Raw genomic sequence first — 19440 nt, forward strand, 5'->3', positions numbered from 1 at the left:
ATTTTAATATAATAGACAAATCCCACACATAGGATACTTAGATACTTTTGCATAATAATTGTAATAATTTTCAAGAATTCAAGTGTAAAGTTTCAGTTTTATGTACAAAAACATACTTAAGTTACATCAACCTTGTCTACACGGGCTTTTGATGTACATGATCATGTACACAAGATTAGTATAAGCAATTATTTACACGTACAGTACATCCACCCACAGTACAAGTGTAGGGTGTGCACAAAAAATAAAAAAAATACGGCTTGAGTTTAAATTAAATTTGAAGCAAATTACTACTCCGAAATATCCTCAAAAAGGGCACTGTAAATCCGCTAAACGGACACGACGGAACTGCTATATGTACTATTGTACTGTACTGGATCTAGATCTTAGGCATCTTGTTGGACACGCCCCCACCCCCGCTAGCCTGCCTCTTCAAACCAGACTTCCCAGATAAAGCGGGGCTGTTAGCATCTGGAAAAAATGGCGTTATTATTAATCTTATTTAATTTTACGATCTTTACGTTCAGATATTGCTAATTTGGGATCTAATTGGTAGGCTTAAATGGTATCCAATATCCATGTTAGTTTAATTAATATTCAATAAAACAACAAACAGAATATTTCATATTTAATTTTTTGGTGTTTCTAAAAACCTAAAATGCTATGAACATTCAATCATTTTGTAATCTGGGCACATGGACGAAAGTTTTTGTCTGTTTAAAAATATTGAGAGAAAAAATGGTCTAAAATATTTGGATAAAATTGTTAAAAAAGGATTACCTTGCAACCACCGGACTTGCGTTGCTGGGCCATATCCCTTGTCATTTCTCGCAGCTATCCTATTATTCAACAATATTTTAGATTCCAAAATAGAAGTAACATTTATATTTTTAAATTCTAAATGGCCCCCTATAATAAACCTAATCTAATATATTTTTTAAATGAATGACAAACATTGATAAAGAATAAAGAATACAGATTTTCAGGAAAAAGTGTTCATTAAAAAAGTCACTTTTTATATTTCAATTTAANCCCTCCCTCCAAAAAGTGACAATTTTCTAACCTAAATATGATTGCTGGTTTGGTTGTAGTGTCAATATGTGCAGCGGCTAGACTACTGTTAGGTACAACACACTGTGCGCTTGGACCACAAAATACGCGAACAAATGCGAGCTGACTGGGACTACTGGAAACTGTTTTTGTATCGCCCTAAAAATAAAAAAATGGTTAAAAAAAGCGACTATAAGATATTTGGAAAACTGTCAAAGCGGCGACGTCAATCTACATAAAAACCTAGTTTATTCATATTTAACACTTTTAATTTAGCTTTTCGGTTTGAAGCGTTTAATATAGTCATTAGTTTGGCGGTAAAAATTGTGGATCTTTTAAACTCTTGGTTGTGCCAAATATATTTTTAAAAGAGCGTTAGTAGTGTAACTGGTATATTTGATGATTTAAGCGGGGTTAGTGGCAAATGGTTTTTAAAAAGACATAGGCAGTGGCAAATATATTTTTGTGCGGCGGAAGTAAAATAAATCCAATTACCTGGGCGGAGGTAGTGGCAGATTTAACTGCAAGGTAAACACTGTATTCGACGATATCGCCGGTGCTCGTGGAAGGCGGTTCCCAGGACAAGTGTGCACCGTCGGCGGATTTACTGATCTTGATCGCCGATGGGGCTCCAGGGAAACCAGGTAAACAGGTTTTAAAGGCAGAGATCTAGAAAAAAAGTTATTATTGATTATTAATTAATCTCTAAGAGCGTTCAACATTTTTTTTGGACATTATTTATTTATAATGGCAAAACTAATACCACGAATACTACAAATTGTATAATATTTCCCCACCTCGTTCTGTTAACAAATTGATGTTTAAAAAATAAATCTCATCCATGACCCTGCGGTAAAATGTTCTCAGACACTAAGGAATCTATCCACCCCCCCCCCCCACCCCTCCCTCAGTTTAAGTCGTTTTATCCAGTTTTTACCTCACTCCAAGCACCTCGACCACAGGCGTTTATCCCCGCTACTCTAAACTTGTATTTGATATTTTACCTCTTGGATCCGGATATCCGCATATTTTTGCGGATCCGTATCCAGGAAGCCAAAATCTTGCGGATCCGGATCCTAAGCACTGGAACCCCTCCCTCAGTTTAAGTCGTTTTATCCAGTTTTTACCTCACTCCAAGCACCTCGACCACAGGCGTTTATCCCCGCTACTCTAAACTTGTATGCTGTACCAGGCTGGAGTTCCAATTTCTTACTTATACTCTCATCATTCTAAACATCAACATTAATATCTTAATACTGATTTTGAAAAATTATCCAGCATAATTTTTTTTACATAATTTTAAGTAATTTAAATATTGGCAGAACAGATTCACAAAAGTACCGTTAAAATCCTTGTATGAGGATGATATCGAGATTTAAATCTGTGAAATTGTGAAATTCTTGAAAGTTCTTCCATTTTTTTCTGCAGCATATATTAAACATGTCACTTATACAGAGAAACCATGTGTGATATGTGAAATGAGATCTGCAAGAAGCCCCATCTTGGGCAACCCAGACCGCCTACAGGAATATCCGACCCGTACCGGTAAGAAAAATCCTGAACCAGCCTGGCCACATTACATGAAATAATTTATTTTGAACCAGAAAAACTGATTTTTCCACGGAGGGTCACGTGAAATTACGCCAGCAGTCACTTTAAAACCGAATTATTTTGATTCAAACTTGATGATCTAAGGTGTAGAAAGTAAGAAAAGATCTGACCTCTATATCTATTTCTGATCTCTCCAGATCTCCAGAAGGTAGGTAGTAGCTTGATACTGTACAAGAGGTTCCCTAAATATACGATTTCTTGAAAAACTAATCAAAGTTGAATGTCCATTTGACAGCCCAAATTTTTATTTTGAATAATCTTTTTGTTTGTTTATCTTCTTGTGATTTTTACATTTTTTAAATTTTTTTTTTATCGATTTTGATGGTTATTATATCGTTAGAACTGACGAGGGTCAACCCAGACCGAAATATATTTTCAATAAATGTGGAACTAACATCTACTTTTTTACTCTACAGAGGTTTGGTTCATCACCATCACTGAATTTTAAATCAAAGTTGAATGTTTAGGTATTTTCACCAGGAAATTTTTCTATTTCCCAAGCAAAACTATCTATTTCTAAAAATAATTTAGTTGTTGTTGCAAAACTGATTTTTTTTTTCACTTTCACAGATTTCCAAAAAAATTACATTTATTTTACACAACACATTAGATTTTTTTTCGGACACTTAAAACAACAGTATTTGGAAAAAGAAAAAAAAAGTTTACGCCCCAAACAAACAATTGTTTATCTAAATATCAATTTTACCTTTATTATTCCAACATCGAACCAAGATAAATCCTTCTTTTTGTCTTCTAGTAAAATCTAAAAATACAACAATATTTTTGATATTAATGAAAGATATAAATTAAAATTTTTGTCCCTGAAGATCTCACCTCATCAATCTCGTTCTTGATACCATTGGTCTCCTGCTTGACAGTATTTTGAGCTATACTAGCGGCGGAAGCGAGCGCAGCGAGTGCTGATGCTCCATCCATATCCGCCTGGTCAGGTCTCTCCTCCGTCTCCGCCCCAACACCATTCCCGGATTTTAAAGGTTCATTGGAAAATAATTTTTCTTCTTTAATGTTAAGAGCTGGATCAAGAAGAGGTTCTAGTTTAGCTTTAGGTGTGTTTAGGACTAGGGGAAGTGGGAAGCTAAGTTCTGTCACGGGTAAAGGATCAAAAACAGATTCCGAAGCCGGAACTGTTTCAGCAACCGGGGGATCTAGAACCGGATTTGAAGTCGGAGTTTTATTTATAATGGTTTGATTGTTCTCCGTCGTAGGACTGGGTTCTGTCGGAGTGGGTTCAACCATGACTGTAGGTTCCGGGGCCTTGGTTTCACCGGCAGGTTCAGATTCTGTTTTCGTCAGTTCCTTTGTCGGTTCTGGTTCAGCGGGAGCTGGAACATGATCAATAGGTTTCTCTGGTTCCTCTTCAGTCTGGAACAAAAGCACAAATCAATTTTTTCCCTTAATTGTCTATATTTTATCGACAACATTAGCACAAATGTTTGTTGAATGATAATGCGTATAATAACACATTATTCAAAGGAAACTTGATAGATAGATCAGCTGTTTAATTCTAGAAACTGAAACTAATCTTAATTCATTCTCACAATCATGAAACCAACAAATTGCTTACTTATTTTTTTAACCTGAATCCTTAAAAAATTCTCATTTCTTGTTCTTTAATCAGGGTCGTAGAAAGTACGTATTCATTTAAATATTTTTTGATGTCAACATATCATAGATATTTTAAAATTTTAGGTCGTCAGAATCAGCGTTTCGGATCCGGATCCGGTCGTATCCGTATCATTTGGTCGGATCCGGATCCGGATCCGTATCAGGAAAAAACACTTTGTTAGGGGCCCCGTCAAGGGGAAAATATCTAGTATTAACTCAATTTCAGACTTAAATTTTCAATATCATAGCAAATTAATAAACTTGGGCAATTTTAAAGCCAACCATCTTATAGGAAGAATCTTCAAAGGATGAAAGCAGAGACGTATTCAGGGGGGGGGGGGGCTATGGGGGCTAAGTCCCTCCCTAGACCAGTAAAATCTATTGACTTCAGGGAGTTTTCAGGCCCCAACGGGTGCTGAGCCCCTCCCCGGAAAGAAAAAAAATAAGCCCCCCCCTTGGACAAATTCCTGAATAGACCCCTGGATGAAAGATCCAAAATGCACAATTTTCATCAAAAGGAAATCCTAGAAATTTAATATCAGTATTTATTATTTAACCAAAGGTAATTTTTAAATAAATTGTTCATTTTTTAAAAACATATCATTCTGTGAGAATTGTCTCAGATAGCTTAAAAATCCAAAATGCTCCATTTTCCTCGAAAGGGGCGCCAAGAACTCCAAAATAAATGAATACCCCCACTCAGATATCATCTCGCTAAAACAAAGAAAATAATAAATTCGGATTATTTTAAATCATACCATTCTTTAGGGATCACCTTTAAAGTTAAAAGTTCCAAAATGCACCATTTTTCACAGGAAGGGGAGCCTAGAAATTCAATATCACTTTACATCCCCCCCTCTTGAAATTCAATTGTCAAACGCAAAGAAAATAAAAACTTGTAGTTATTGAAGAAACTTCATAATGTAAAGGATGATATGGTCTGAAAAAACTTTAGATTAACATTTTCTTTGATTTTGACAAATGGAATCCAAGATGGGAATGTTCAGTGATATTGAATTTCTAAACACGCCTTATAATAAAAATGGCGCATTTAATGCCTTTGAAAACACTCTCAACATGCAGGATGGTATGGTGTTACATTATAAACTAACATTTTCTTTAATTTTTGCAAAAGAAATCCAAGTGGGGGGTGTCTAGTGACACTGAATTTCTAGGCGACCCTTTCAATCAAAATTGTGTTTTTTAGATCTTTAAGCTAGTAAAATTGATATTTTCTTTGTTTGTGTTAGGTAAGATCTAATCTATTTATTTAGTGATATTAAATTTTTCTAGGAAAAAAATGTGCATCTTTAAAGACACTAACTAAAGGATGATATGGTTTAAAATCATTATTTTCTTTGATTTTAGGAGAAATTGAATTTCTAGCCCCACCTCTTTATGAAAATGATATATTTTGGATATTAAATCTATTGAAGGCTCCGAGCTTCTTAAAAGGTTGAATAATTTAAAAAATAAAAAAACAATATTTTCTTTTTTAAATCAAATAAAATTCATGAAGAGTGATATTGAATTTCTAGGCGCCCCTTTCGTTAAGAATGGTGCATTTTGGATGCAGTTCCTAACACTCCTAATGGATGGTTCAGTTTAATAATTTTGTAAAAAAAAATCTGAAATTGAGTTTAACAATAGATTTTTTCTCAAGACGCCCCTGACAAAATATTTTTTATAACTTTATTTTTCTTTCCTGATTTGGTTTTGCATCAAAGAAACCAATTCTTAGTCTTTTACAGGAGTCTGTTGCAGATCAATCCGTCCCCGGACAGTTGGCTTTTTAGTCCTGAAGTCTTACAAGGATAATCTTGCATGCAGAATCTATCTTTGTCAAAATTCTGAAAGGCCAAAAATCTCAAAATAAGTAGTGTATAAATGGACATGAAGAAGTATTTATACAAATACATTTTATACCCCTATCTACGCCCATGTTAAGGGAAAAGAAGTGAGGAAAAGGGAAAGAGGGAAGGGAAAAGGGGAAGAGGGAAGGGAAAAGGGGAAGAGGGAAGGGTAAAAGGGAAGAGGAAAGAGAAAAGGGAGAAGAGAAAAGAACCACACAAAACAATTTATTTCAAACTACTTTACCTCGTTTGTACTTTGGCTATTACTGCTCTCTTCTGTCTTTGATTCAACTATTCCTTCAACTCTGGATTCATTACTCTGCTCCAGGTCGGTATCATTCTGTTCAACTGGTGTACTCTGTTCAGGAACTGGTTCGGAAACCTGGTTTGTGTTCGTGATGTGGTTTGTGTTCGTAATGTCGTCTGTGTTCTCCTGATTCTCCTTGGGTTGCTCCTGCTCCTCCTTCTCCTCGATATCCCCTGGATCCCCGTCTAGCTGTGAGCTGAACATATTCAGATACTGGTTCATATCCATCCCACCAAAATCCACAAGCTCCAACTCCTGGGGCGTTACCATCCCTCCGTCCACCTGCCCGCCCTGCATCAATGTTACGCCTTCCCCCTCTCCCTCCAGCAGTCCTGCTTCGGCGGCCAGCTGAGCTAGAGCTGCGTCACTAGTGACCGGTCCGTCGCTAGCGGTCAGGCTTGCGGTGGGAGCAGCTCCCTGCATCACAACCATCTGTTGCCCACTCCCCATGACCACCTGATGACCGGAGGAGATGATCTGTTGGGAAGCGCTGACAAACTGCTGACCTGCACCACCGCTGACAAACTGCTGAGGATTGACACCGCTGACAAACTGCTGTGCAGTTGCACCGCTGACAAGCTGTACAGTTTTCCCCTGTACACCGGCACCACTTGTGAGCACTGTTACTGGTTTACCACCTGCAAATAATTCTTATGTCAGCTTGAATCAGAAATGTTTTCTCTTTTATACAACAAATAAAAAAAAATCAGATTTTAACCAGTGTTAACATAATAACTTTTTTACCTACAACATTTTATGTACAATTTACTGAAAAGAAAACTGTTCAAGTTGAAGAAAACTGTTCAAGTTAAAGAAAACTGTTCAAGATAAAGAAAACTGTTCAAGATAAAGAAAACTGTTTTAACTTGCGAATTTTCACAAAAATCCAAATATGTAGATTATTCTTCAGAAATAGTTAAAGTATACCTATCATCATGGTTTGTGTTGATCCTGGAAGAACTCCTTGAGCCGGAAGAGTAAGTATCTGTCCTGAACCACTGCTCAGGAGCTGGGTGGGTACTCCAGGTTTACCAAGCATACTTACAGTTTTTACTCCCTGCAACTAGAAAAAAAGAATTAGAGCTACGATCAATTTTTTCAAAGTATTTGCATTCAATATCTATTGATATATAAAACCGATGCGAAGATATTTTTCAGGTGTGTATAATATTTTTCTTAGAAATAATTCTACCCAAAATCTAAGGTTTACATTTTTGGGGGTATTATTGATCGATGGAAATTCAAATAAATAATGAGGAATCATGCATTTTGGATGAGAAAAAATATAACTCGACGTTTTTTGTCCATTTTTTATGTTTTCCCTTCAGACCAAAAAGAATTTCTTTAAAATATATTAAATAATATATATCCCTGTATTTGTTCTGGGAAACTATAATCTTCTAATACCTGGTTTGGAATACTCATCATAACCGGCCTGTTGGAGGTATTGGAGATTTGACCGCTGGATACAACTATCATCTTCATACCCCCTTAAACAAATAGTTTGTATTTTAAACAGATGGACAGGGACTAAAAGTTAAATTTTCTTTTTATCGGAATTAAAACACAAACTGTGAGGTTTAAGGGTTTTTTTTTTTTAAATATGTGTTCTTTGCAACAACTGATGTGCACCATTCGAAATACTTTCAATTTCATTTATTATTATTATAGTAATGGTTAAATTTAATACCTTGTGTAGCGTAGACAGTCTGACCACTAAGCTGACCTCCTATTTGACCACTTCCTGCAGTTAGTGAACAAATTCAGTAAAAAAAATAATAGACAGTATTTGTGTTTATTGTAAATGTAGCGTGTAAGTATAATCAGATCTAAGCCAGGTTGTCTTCCTTTAAATCTCATGCTTGTAAGCATAGATTTGTCAGGGCAAGGATGTTGTTCATCATTGATAATTGGCAATATTTCGTTTTACTAGAGACGTAATATTGAGTGACATGTCCCTATTCACAACGGTACCCATCAAACCTTTATCCAATCATATTAACCCTTATATTTCAGGATGAAAATTTATCATTTTTAATTTAAAATTCGTGATTATTTTCAATTTTAATTTCTCTATAAAACGAATTGCGTATTTAAGTTGAAGAGACAATAAAGGAAATTAACAGAATAATACGTAAAAAAAAGATTTCTTCCTCATGGTTAATCAGATAGGATATTAAAAAACAGCAATGAATAGGACATACAACTTTTTTATTTTTAAAAGGGAGTTAACTTGTTCTTTCAGGATTAAGTCAAGTTTTTAATAAATTAATCCCTTCTCCCATTTATTTTTCAAAATGTCTGAATTCTTTTTGGTTAAACTAACCTGCTACTGAGTACTGAGCCTGGGGAACAGATTTCATCCCAGCCGAGGTCGTCATCACTAGAACCTGCTGTCCTCCGGCAGTTCTATAATATTAGAGGGTATCAACAATGCTGAAAAAGGGTAATACTGTACAAAGTGTACATCTTCTATGAATATAATGTAGTAATCTGTTTGTCTATATGTCAGAACATAACTCAGAATTCCCTTGACCGATTTGCCTTATATTTTGATTGAAGAACGCGGTAGAACCACAGGAATATTTTAGTTTAGTTATAAGATTCTTAGTTGAGTGGGTCTATTTTTATATGAAAAAAGCGGAAAAAATTTTGAGTACCCTGGGCAACGCTGGATCCTCAAGCTATTATCTGTACATAAAAAGTTGAAGACTCTGTTTGTAAAGTCTGATCATAACTCAGAAACCCTTTGACGGATTGGCCTCAAAATTTGATTGGAAAACTCTTTGTAAAACCACGAATGTTCTTAAGACAGGTTTAAAACTTACACATTTAGAAGGTTAATTATTTTCGAGAAACTTAGATTCTAGGCAAAGCTGGGTTCCCAAGCTAGTTATCAATATTTTAGATGAATTTAGACGTTGGGAGAAATTCTTTAAAAAAACAGCTAAAAAACCAATTTCCGTGAGTAAGAAACGACAATATCAGATTTTAAAAAATGTGAATTTTTTGTTGTCGCTATTTTGGAATAATTACCTGATCGCAGAACCTCCCTTGTTGATAACAATAGTTTGTTTTCCCCCCAGTCCTTGAACTTGTACTCCACCCTGCATATGTACTCCTCCTTGAACCTGTACCCCACCTTGAACATGTACTCCACCCTGCACCTGCATTCCTCCAGCCTTATTCATGGTCATCATAGTGCTGGAGATAGTCTTTACACCCGACACAGCAGGCTTGGTCAGCTGACCAACTGAACAGAAGAAGTTTTAACTTTTGAATATCTCATTCACTTTCTTTCAAATACAGTTAATAATTTGTCTTAATCTAATTCTTCAGTATTTCTTTTAGTTGTGTCATTCTGCATTTCCTTTCATTTTCTCTAGTTTTTACTCTCCTTTACTTTCCCTACTTTTACTTTTTTTTGGTTCGTTCAATTAAATTTAAAATAAATGGTGATTTTTGATCTTTCACACCTTATCTTCAAAATATTGTTTTGTTTTTCACACTTACTTAAATTGACCTTTCTGTGTCTGGTCTACCCCCCCCCCCCGTCTTTATAACCCACCTGGTTGCCCCTGAGCATTGACAAGCTTGACAATAGTTGCTCCTTGAGGTATTTGTTTGCCCGGTGCAGCTTGAACTATCCTTGGTCCAACATTGGTTCCAGCTCCCTTAGGTACAGTAGCAACCTAAACCAAGTTCAACGGTTAATTTATGTATATAAAATAGTAATCTCTGTATCTCTGCTTGTCTTTCTGTTTGTTTCGTAATCAATATATAACTCACGAACCCCTTGACAGATTTACATTAAATATTGATTAGGGAACTCAGAAGAACCAAGAGAATGTCCATGGTACAATAAATGTTATCACTATGGTTTGTTGAGGTTGTCTGCTTTGTCATACATTCTTAAACCACCTCCCCCTTTTGTCTCAAGGAATAATCATTTTATTTTTCAAGTAAAACAAAAAATGTCGATTTAAGCTGAAGCTTTACGACTTCAACACTAATTAATCTATTTTGCCGAACACATAAAATGTTATAACTAAGGAGCTAAAACTACAACTAATCCCTGTTAATGAATTAATTCAGGAAAAATACAACAGAGTCGGACTTGCTTAGAGCAAACTCCCTTACTTCGCTCAAGACAGATTTCCCCCAAGTGTTAAACTAGTAAATAAGTTAAATATGATTATTTACCTGCATCCCTTGACTTGTTTTGACGAGGGTAACTATCTGAGGTCCTTGAGCCCCTCCAGGTCCCTTGTTCTGTAGAATTATCTGTTTGCCACCTGGACCAGTTATAGCAGTCCCTGGTTTTAACAAGGTCCCCCCTAAACATTATTTCGTATTATTTTTATTATTCAATGCAGAATTAAGCAAAACATAAACTGAATACTATATTTAATATGTTCAATATTTGAGTTTAAATTGTTAATTTTTACTTTTAGACTTTTGACTTGATTTCAAAATGCCATGAAAGGAAAATGAACTTTTTTTTGAGAAACACTGACTAATCATTATCAATTTTACAATCAGCCTCTTCTCTAGTTCTTCTAAAAATTTACTTCAATTTCGAAAGACTAAAGAATACGTAAAATATCATTTAAATTCACTCAAAACAAGTCTAAAAAAACGAGTTTAATATAACATTGGTTGGTTAATGCTCTGTATTCACACAGCTGAAAATGGACCATCAGGTTTCAAGTCAAAACACATCAATTTTTTCTTCGGATTATGTTTATATGCAGGCTACTGAGTTATATTCTCAATTTTCAGAAAATGCCACCTAGGGAATTTTCAGCAAATCCATTTTTAAGAAATTGAAGAAATCAGAAACAGGTCTTAAATCAAACAAAAATTTCATTTCAAGATTTGATCTGCTTCCTCTGTTTTTTTTTTGACGATATTTTTTAACAGTATATGACATGGTCTCCAAATTTTTTTATTTTTCTTTGACAGTCATGAAACTTATTGTAGCAAAAAATCAAACCCCTAAGTCAACTGACTGTCACAATGCGGCCCGAAAAAGTCTTTTTTTTTAGGCAGTATTTGGGCAATTTTACAGTTAACTTTGATTTTTTTTGCTAAAACATGTCTTATAACTGTTCAGGAAAATTCACAAAATTTGGGGACCCTGCCATCAACAGTTCTAAAAATATCGCAAAATAAACTCAGAATAATCTTGATTAATCTTTGAACCAACAGTTACGATTGAGTTTAGACTTGAAAATGCACTTCATTTCTACAATTTCTTTTAAATCGATTTACTTTAAATTCCCTAGGTGGCATTTTCTGAAAATTTAGATTATAAGCCTGCATATTAATATATTCCGAAAAAAATAGGTATTTTGACTTGAATCCTGATGGTTCATTTTCAGCAGTGTGTGTGTATTGTAAGTCAAAAGTTTTTAGATCTAAACCAAGAAAGTTGCACCAAGAAATTATTATCAAATTACTATGATTTAAATCAGATCTAAGCCAGGTTGTCTTCCTTTAAATCTCATGCTTGTAAGCATAGATTTATCAGGGCAAGGATGGTGTTCATCATATTTATTAAAACATAGGACTGGACACATATTTAAACTAGAACGCTCTTTACTAGGAATTCTTTTTAATATTTGCTTTTCGTAATTTTCAAGTAATAAGATACCCAACGCAGAAAATGGCTAAAAAAGCATAAAATCAAAAAAAAGTAAATCCATTTTCCATTTAAGCCTGAACAGTGGACAGTGAACTCCCCACATAATGATTCCAGTCCTATTTTGTATAAAAATCATAATTTTGTGAAGCTAACCTGGAGATGCTAGTCGTACTGTTTGACCTCCAATGACCGCAGTTTGCCCGAGAGTGGCCTGTGTCATTTTTATTCCCTGTTGAGTAACTAAACCTCCACTGCTTTGTAGAACCTTGATAGCCGTCTGCTGACCTCCTACACCTGCTATTGAGGTCACCATCTTCCCTTGCTGAGCAGCTGCAGCAGCCAGGGCAGCAATACCGGTCATGCCCCCTTGACCAGGTGCAGATTTAATTATGTGAGTTTGACCGGAAGCTCCGACAACTTTGATCTGCTGACCGGGAACGAGCGCAGCAGAACCTGCAGAAGGCGCACGAACGCGCACAATGTTGGTGACCGGGCGCACACCGGCTACACCGCTGGGCAAGGACATGGCAACCTGGGACACCATGGGGCTCGACATACGGATGATTGTCGGCTGCTGGACTGATTTGACCGGGGAGACTAAACTTGGTATTCCCTGCTGTGTCGTTATAGAATTGATAGCCTGTGCTTGATGCTGCGCTGAGGTTGAGATAGTAGACGGGGACGGGAGAGCGGCGGTAACACTGTTGGTTGTTGTTGTTACTGGAGCAGTGGCGGGCATATCATACTTTTGTACCTGCAGTAGGTATGCGTCAGCAGTAGGTATACTTCCCCAGCACACCTCCAGACTGTGGGTTGAGGCTCGGACAAGCTGAACCCGTCCTGGAGCTGCAGGTCGTTCTGTCTCCAGGTACCAGAGATCCTTACAGCAGACCTGGTTGTTCCACGCTTTCCTGTATCCATCCCGTCCCGACCAGATCCATAACCGAGAATGGATTGATACTGCGCAGTGTCCTGCTCTTGCACGCGGCATTGCGTCCTCAAATACCTCGAGAGACAAGGACTCCCAGATCATTGTCTCCATGTTGAGGCTGGCCAGGGTGTTGGTGCACTTCCACTCCTTCTCATGGGTCGCAACCTTAACGTCGTCCATGACAAGGGGGACCCAGCCACCGAAACAGAACATCCTGTTTCCGATCATTGTAGCGCTGTGAAGAGAACGAGGAAGGGGCTGTACTCCACCCAGCTGAGGTTTATTCCAAGTCATTGTATCTATATGTAGGATCCATAGATCTGAGAGTCGGCACCCAGACATACCCCCGTAAATTATTAATTTAGGATTTAATCCGTCCTTGTCTGTATACGCCGTGGCGGAGTGGGATTCCCGAGGGGGCGGAGCTTGTCCGTAGCAGCTAGGTACATCCCACTGCATGATATTGGAGTTGGGTCTAATCTCCAGGGTGTACAGATCATTCAGATAACGAGGAATATTGTTCTTGGGATCCTCACTGTCATTAGCCAACCCTCCAAATAGGTAAACCTGGAGAAAGAAAAGAATATCATAATATGTATTTATTGAACTAAATGGTTGAAGATAAATCTATCTGAACTCTTCAACTAAATTTAATGGGTCTGTTAAGGTAACTTTAAGTGACCCTCCATGTAAAGAGGGCAATGCCCGATTTGTGTCGGTTCCCTTAAATTATTTGTGCGTTCGTCGAGTACAGATAAATGTGTATACTTGTGCTGTTAACAATCTGATAAAGACACAACGCACGCCGGAATTTGCAGCTGAATACAAGTGGGTTTCGATAAGTTTACTCACACGTAGCTCTGTACTCGACAAACACACAAAGGTTTTCAGGGTACCGTTGTAAATTGTAAATATTTATAACCATTTTTTAAGTAGATATAATTATTTAATTTATGATGTTTCTAACAAAAAACAATATTTTACTTTGTTTCCTATTAGTGTGAAACTGTGTCCCAAGCGAGGACATGGTGGTGGAGCGTTTCGCGGAGACTTTGGTTTTAATTTTTTCCATTCCCATCTTGAAGCCTAAAAATATATAATTTCGAGATTAGAAATAACAAATAAAATCAACCTAAAAATATAAATAAATTGATACCATCAAGTAAGGTGTATTTACGAGAGATTTTCGGGATCAGAATAAATAATAAAATTATGTGTTCAACTAGACAAGAATCATATTTTATTATTTAGTTTATCTTACACATTTTGTCTAAACATTTCAGCAAATTACTTCTGCGTTTCAAACCTGTAGTTCAAATAGTTCGTTGCTGTATTTGCCGTACTCGACCATTCCCCCGAACACGAGGATGCGGGTCCCGTCCACCACGAAGCCGAAGGCAGCGCATCCGGGCGGGATATCTCCCTTCACGGGCGGAACAAACCATTGATTTGTCGCTGAAAATAAAACATTTTTTACTTTTTTTTGTTTTGTTATAAATTGTCTTAATTATAAAGATTGGGGTACTGGGGTGGATCCAATGAATATACCGGATCACAATGCTTATTAGTTTTCAGTTAATTTTTTTCTTCAAAAAGTAGATACGAATTGCATGTGCAGAAAAAACTTATCAGACGCAAAATTAAGTACAGGGGTGGATATGAAAGGGAGGGGGGGGATTTTCACTCTTCCCCTATGTGTTTCTTGATAGTCTTTTTATACTCAATATTTATTAAAAGCCAGAGGCCATTTCCATTTCTTAACATAAAGATGTTTTAAACAAAAAAAAACAAAGAAATTAAAGAGATGCCATCCCATTCATATATTAAAGAGACGCCCCCCCCCCTCTTTCAAGTATAAGGCTTCGCTGACAATATAGAATATTATTATTGACGAGGTTGCCTAAATAGTTTATTAGAAAGCAAGCCTAACAAAGACGATATTTGTATATCCGATCTCAGTAAAGACCCCCACAGCGGATTCAGCAATATACCCTGTACCCTGCTTCCTTGCCGCGCAATAGCTTTACAAGCTGTCAAAATATAAAATATAACAACAATAATAAAAATAATATAAAAAGTCACAAAAATGTAATAATCCAAACTGAACAATGGCTTTAAATTTAAGATTTGTCCCAGAAAATGATGCAAGGACTGACTAAAATGAATTTATTTTCATTATCTTAAACAATTTCTAACAAACAAAAACAAATAGTTTTTGCAGATCGCACAATTTACCACTTCTAGTAATATTTCAATGCACAAAAAAAGGTAATAAATGCATTTTAGTATTTTGAATATCTAATCGTTTCATAATTTTGAAATACATCTGTGAACCACAAAAAAATATCTATCTTTTTCTACAAGACTTCAAAATTCGACGTGCAATAAGCATGTATAAATCGTTTTATAAATATATTATAAAAGAGTAAAAACAGCGCTAAAGATTTAAATCGAAAATGTGAATTATACACTCTTAGAACATTAAAATTAAGAAAACCTTGGCCTGAAACTTAATTATAGCAATAAAATCTCAGACTGGCGAAAAATAGAGCGAACAAATGTGTAACAAATATTTCTTCAAAATTTATCAATTTATGTCTAGATGAAATTTTAAATTTAAAATCTTCATGGCAAAGTTGTTTCCAACTCAAGTTTTGAATTTGACAGATAGTTCGCGAAAAATTTTGGCTCCACAAAAATAAAAACAAACCCGCGCCATGTTGGATTTCTTGGAGGATTTTCATGCCGTTCACTTACCGGTATTATAAACGTGTAATTCGTCAACAATTCCTTCATTCCCTCCTCCAAAAACTACCATAAGGTCTTTTATAGCAACTGCTCTATGGCCATGACGAGGCCTTGGACTTGGGCCTGTCGCATTTGCAACTCTTTTCCACTTTAGAATGGGAGACGCCATTATGGCTGTCTCACATTGACTGACTGGGGGAACAGCTGACAGCTTGACCAGCTGTGTTTACGGAGCTCGTTAATGGCCGCACAGTGCCTGGCGGGGAGGTATCGGACCGGCCGGGTTTCCATCTGGTTTACAGGGATGTACTTTTTCTATATTTGAAAATTCAGAAAATTTTACTTCAAAATGGAAAAGGAAAACAGTTACTATTTCATCGATGTAAAATCCTGGAATAAAAATAATCCCAGAATTTCTTACTACTAGAGCTCAAAATGTATAAATATTAAATTTTTAATTCCTATTTTCCGGTACGATTCGTCTCAGCCATATTTTTTTTACGAAACGTTATAAGACAAAAATTAATTAATTTGATTGATATGAGGGTTGACAAATGAGTACTGATAACTTACCCCTGTAATCTGGGCGCATGCGCAATGATTAAAGATTAAAAGTACGCATGCGTCAATCCAATCAAATTCACAGCTACATCAGGCAGCAGCAACAGAAAGCCACCGGGTAATTCGTAAACTGTCTGCTAGATTTCGCGGGCAATTGACGGGACAGGTTCTTACTGAGATCGATCGCCTAAAAGAGATCTATTCATATAAGGGAAGAAAGGAGGCAGATAAGAAAGATTTAAAGAATGGATAAATTGAGAGTCTATGAAGATACACTTAATAATTGTCTGAATTTAATACAAAGGAGTTAAGAATAAGAAGGCAATACAGAATTTATTTTTGTCTTTCATACAGGGATACGGTATTATAGGTGATTCAATCTATAGAGCGAGAAGGTTTCAGGGGATACATTTATTATTGGGAGAAGGTTTCAAGGGATACAATTATTCACGGAAAGGTTTCAAAGGAAACAATCATACACCGGGAGAAGGGTTCATCTAGATAGAGGATACATTTAAACAGGGAGAAGGATTAAAGGGATACAAAAATATACATTGAGAATGTTTCAAGGAATTAAATCATACTGGGAGAAGGTTTCAACGGATACAGTCATGAGTATGATTATTAAAGGAATACAATCATTGTACGAGGAGAAGGTATTAAGGGATACATTCACACGGGGAGATAGATTATAAGGATAAAATCATATAGGGAGAAGGTTTCAAGGGAGACAATCATACTGGGAGAAGGAAGGATAAATCATACTGGGAGAAGGCCATTAAAGGAATACAATCATTATACAGGAGAAGGTTTCAAGGGATACCATCATTATACAGGGAGAAGGTTTCAAGGGATACACTCATTATACAGGGAGAAGGTTTCAAGGGATGCAAACATACTGGGAGAGGGATTAAAGGAATACAATCATTATACAGGAAGTTAAGGTTTCAAGGGATACAATCATACAGGGAGAAGGATTATAAGGATAAAATCATATAGGGAGAAGGTTTCAAGGGATATAATCATACTGGGAGAAGGATTAAAAGGATAAAATCATATAGGGAGAAGGTTTCAAGGGATGCAAACATACTGGGAGAGGGATTAAAGGAATACAATCATTATACAGGAAGTTAAGGTTTCAAGGGATACAATCATACAGGGAGAAGGATTATAAGGATAAAATCATATAGGGAGAAGGTTTCAAGGGATATAATCATACTGGGAGAAGGATTAAAAGGATAAAATCATATAGGGAGAAGGTTTCAAGGGATGCAAACATACTGGGAGAGGGATTAAAGGAATACAATCATTATACAGGAAGTTAAGGTTTCAAGGGATACAATCATACAGGGAGAAGGATTATAAGGATAAAATCATATAGGGAGAAGGTTTCAAGGGATATAATCATACTGGGAGAAGGATTAAAAGGATAAAATCATATAGGGAGAAGGTTTCAAGGGATGCAAACATACTGGGAGAGGGATTAAAGGAATACAATCATTATACAGGAAGTTAAGGTTTCAAGGGATAAAATCATATAGGGAGAAGGTTTCAAGGGATACAATCATACCGGGAGAAGATTCAAGGGATAAACTCATACAGGGAGAAGGTTTTCAGGGATACAGTCATACAGGGAAAAGGTTTCAAGGGATACAATAATACAGGGAGAAGGCTTTCAGGGAAACAATCTTGCAGGGAGAAGGTTTCAAAGGATATTATCATACAGGGAGAAGGTTTTCAGGGATACAATCATACAGGAAGAAGGTTTCAAGGGATACAGTCATACAGGGAGAAAGTTTTCAGGGATATTATCATACAGGGAGAAGGTTTCAAGGGATACAATCATACAGGGAGAAGATTTTCAGGGATACAATCAAACAGGGAGAAGGTTTCAAGGGATACAATCATTATACAGGGAGAAGGTTTCAAGGGATACAATCATACTGGGAGAAGGTTTAAAGGGATACAATTATACTGGGAGAGGGATTAAAGGAATACAATCTTTATACAGGGAGTTAAGGTTTCAAGGGATACAATCATACTGGGAGAAGGATTAAAGGGATAAAATCATATAGGGAGAAGGTTTCAAAGGATACAATCATACAGGGAGAAGGTTTAAAGGGATATTATCATACAGGGAGAAGGTTTTCAGGGAAAACATCAGACAGGGAGAAGGTTTTCAGGGATACAATCAAACAAGGAGAAGGTTTTCAGGGATACAATCAGACAGGGAGAAGGTTTCAAGGGATACAATCATACATTATGTAAGAATTTTCGCTGAATTGCAGCTGATATTACTTTTTAAAAAAAGTTCTAACATTGGTATAGAATAAAAATGAGTCAGTTGCCAAATCCTGGGCAATATTTCACTACTAAAAGAAAAAGAACACAATTAGAATTACAATGCATTCAGGTCTCGCAGTATTACAACATTCTTTGTTTTTATTAATTTGCCATTTATGAATTTTCAATAGTTTGACGCCAACATCGGGCGTCATATATTTGTATTTAAATTTATCGACCCCTTTTTCTAAACTGCTAGGAACTAAAAACTGATAAACATGAATAAATAAAATATGACTTCTACGTTTCCTAACTCTAAACCACCTCTAAGAGAGGGAAAAATCTTGGCATATCAACCACTTATTCAAAATTGGCATATCTAAAAAATAAAATAAAAAGAATTACATGAAAAATTCACTGAAGTCAGTCACACGGTCTTTGATTTCTGTCAGATATTTAAGTCCCAATTTGACTCGAATTCCGTTGATCAAATATGTGTTGGTAAGTAACGTAACTTAACACTTGGTTTCAGCAAGAGTTCAGAAAATCAAAGATTTCAACTCAGCCTATGGTTAAGATCATTGACACTTTTTCTGAATGTTTAGTTGGGAATTTAATTCTTCATTGGTAGACAAATTTTCTTCACATTCTCCATCTGAAAAAAAGAGATTAAAAAATTATTCTGGACTGAAAGACTTATTTTTTAAAATTGTATAAATTTCTCATTTTCTGCCACATAACACTGACCAAAGAAAGAAAATACAGATATATAGACGGGTAGTGACTGGAAGAAGAGAAAATACAGATATATAGACGGGTAGTG

General features: G+C 36.1%; 1 protein-coding gene across 1 annotated transcript; it reads right to left on the minus strand.

Moving 5' to 3' along the window:
• Positions 1-85: 85 nt before the first annotated feature.
• Positions 86-15977, minus strand: LOC111705112 (host cell factor 1). Its single transcript, XM_023477554.1, has 20 exons — positions 15783-15977; positions 14332-14480; positions 14010-14111; positions 12248-13592; positions 10651-10784; positions 10016-10139; positions 9484-9700; positions 8774-8856; positions 8138-8191; positions 7855-7937; positions 7375-7510; positions 6385-7085; positions 3496-4044; positions 3368-3424; positions 2772-2843; positions 2178-2279; positions 1546-1719; positions 1064-1209; positions 781-839; positions 86-471 (listed from the first exon to the last, which is right to left on the minus strand). Exons 1-20 carry the CDS (start codon positions 15940-15942, stop codon positions 380-382), a joined length of 4539 nt encoding a protein of 1512 aa, XP_023333322.1. The 5' UTR covers positions 15943-15977; the 3' UTR covers positions 86-379.
• Between the last annotated feature and the right edge of the window lie 3463 nt (positions 15978-19440).

Source organism: Eurytemora carolleeae, unplaced genomic scaffold (assembly GCF_000591075.1).
Source record: "Eurytemora carolleeae unplaced genomic scaffold, Eaff_2.0 scaffold645, whole genome shotgun sequence".
Taxonomy (NCBI): Eukaryota; Metazoa; Arthropoda; class Copepoda; order Calanoida; family Temoridae; genus Eurytemora; species Eurytemora carolleeae.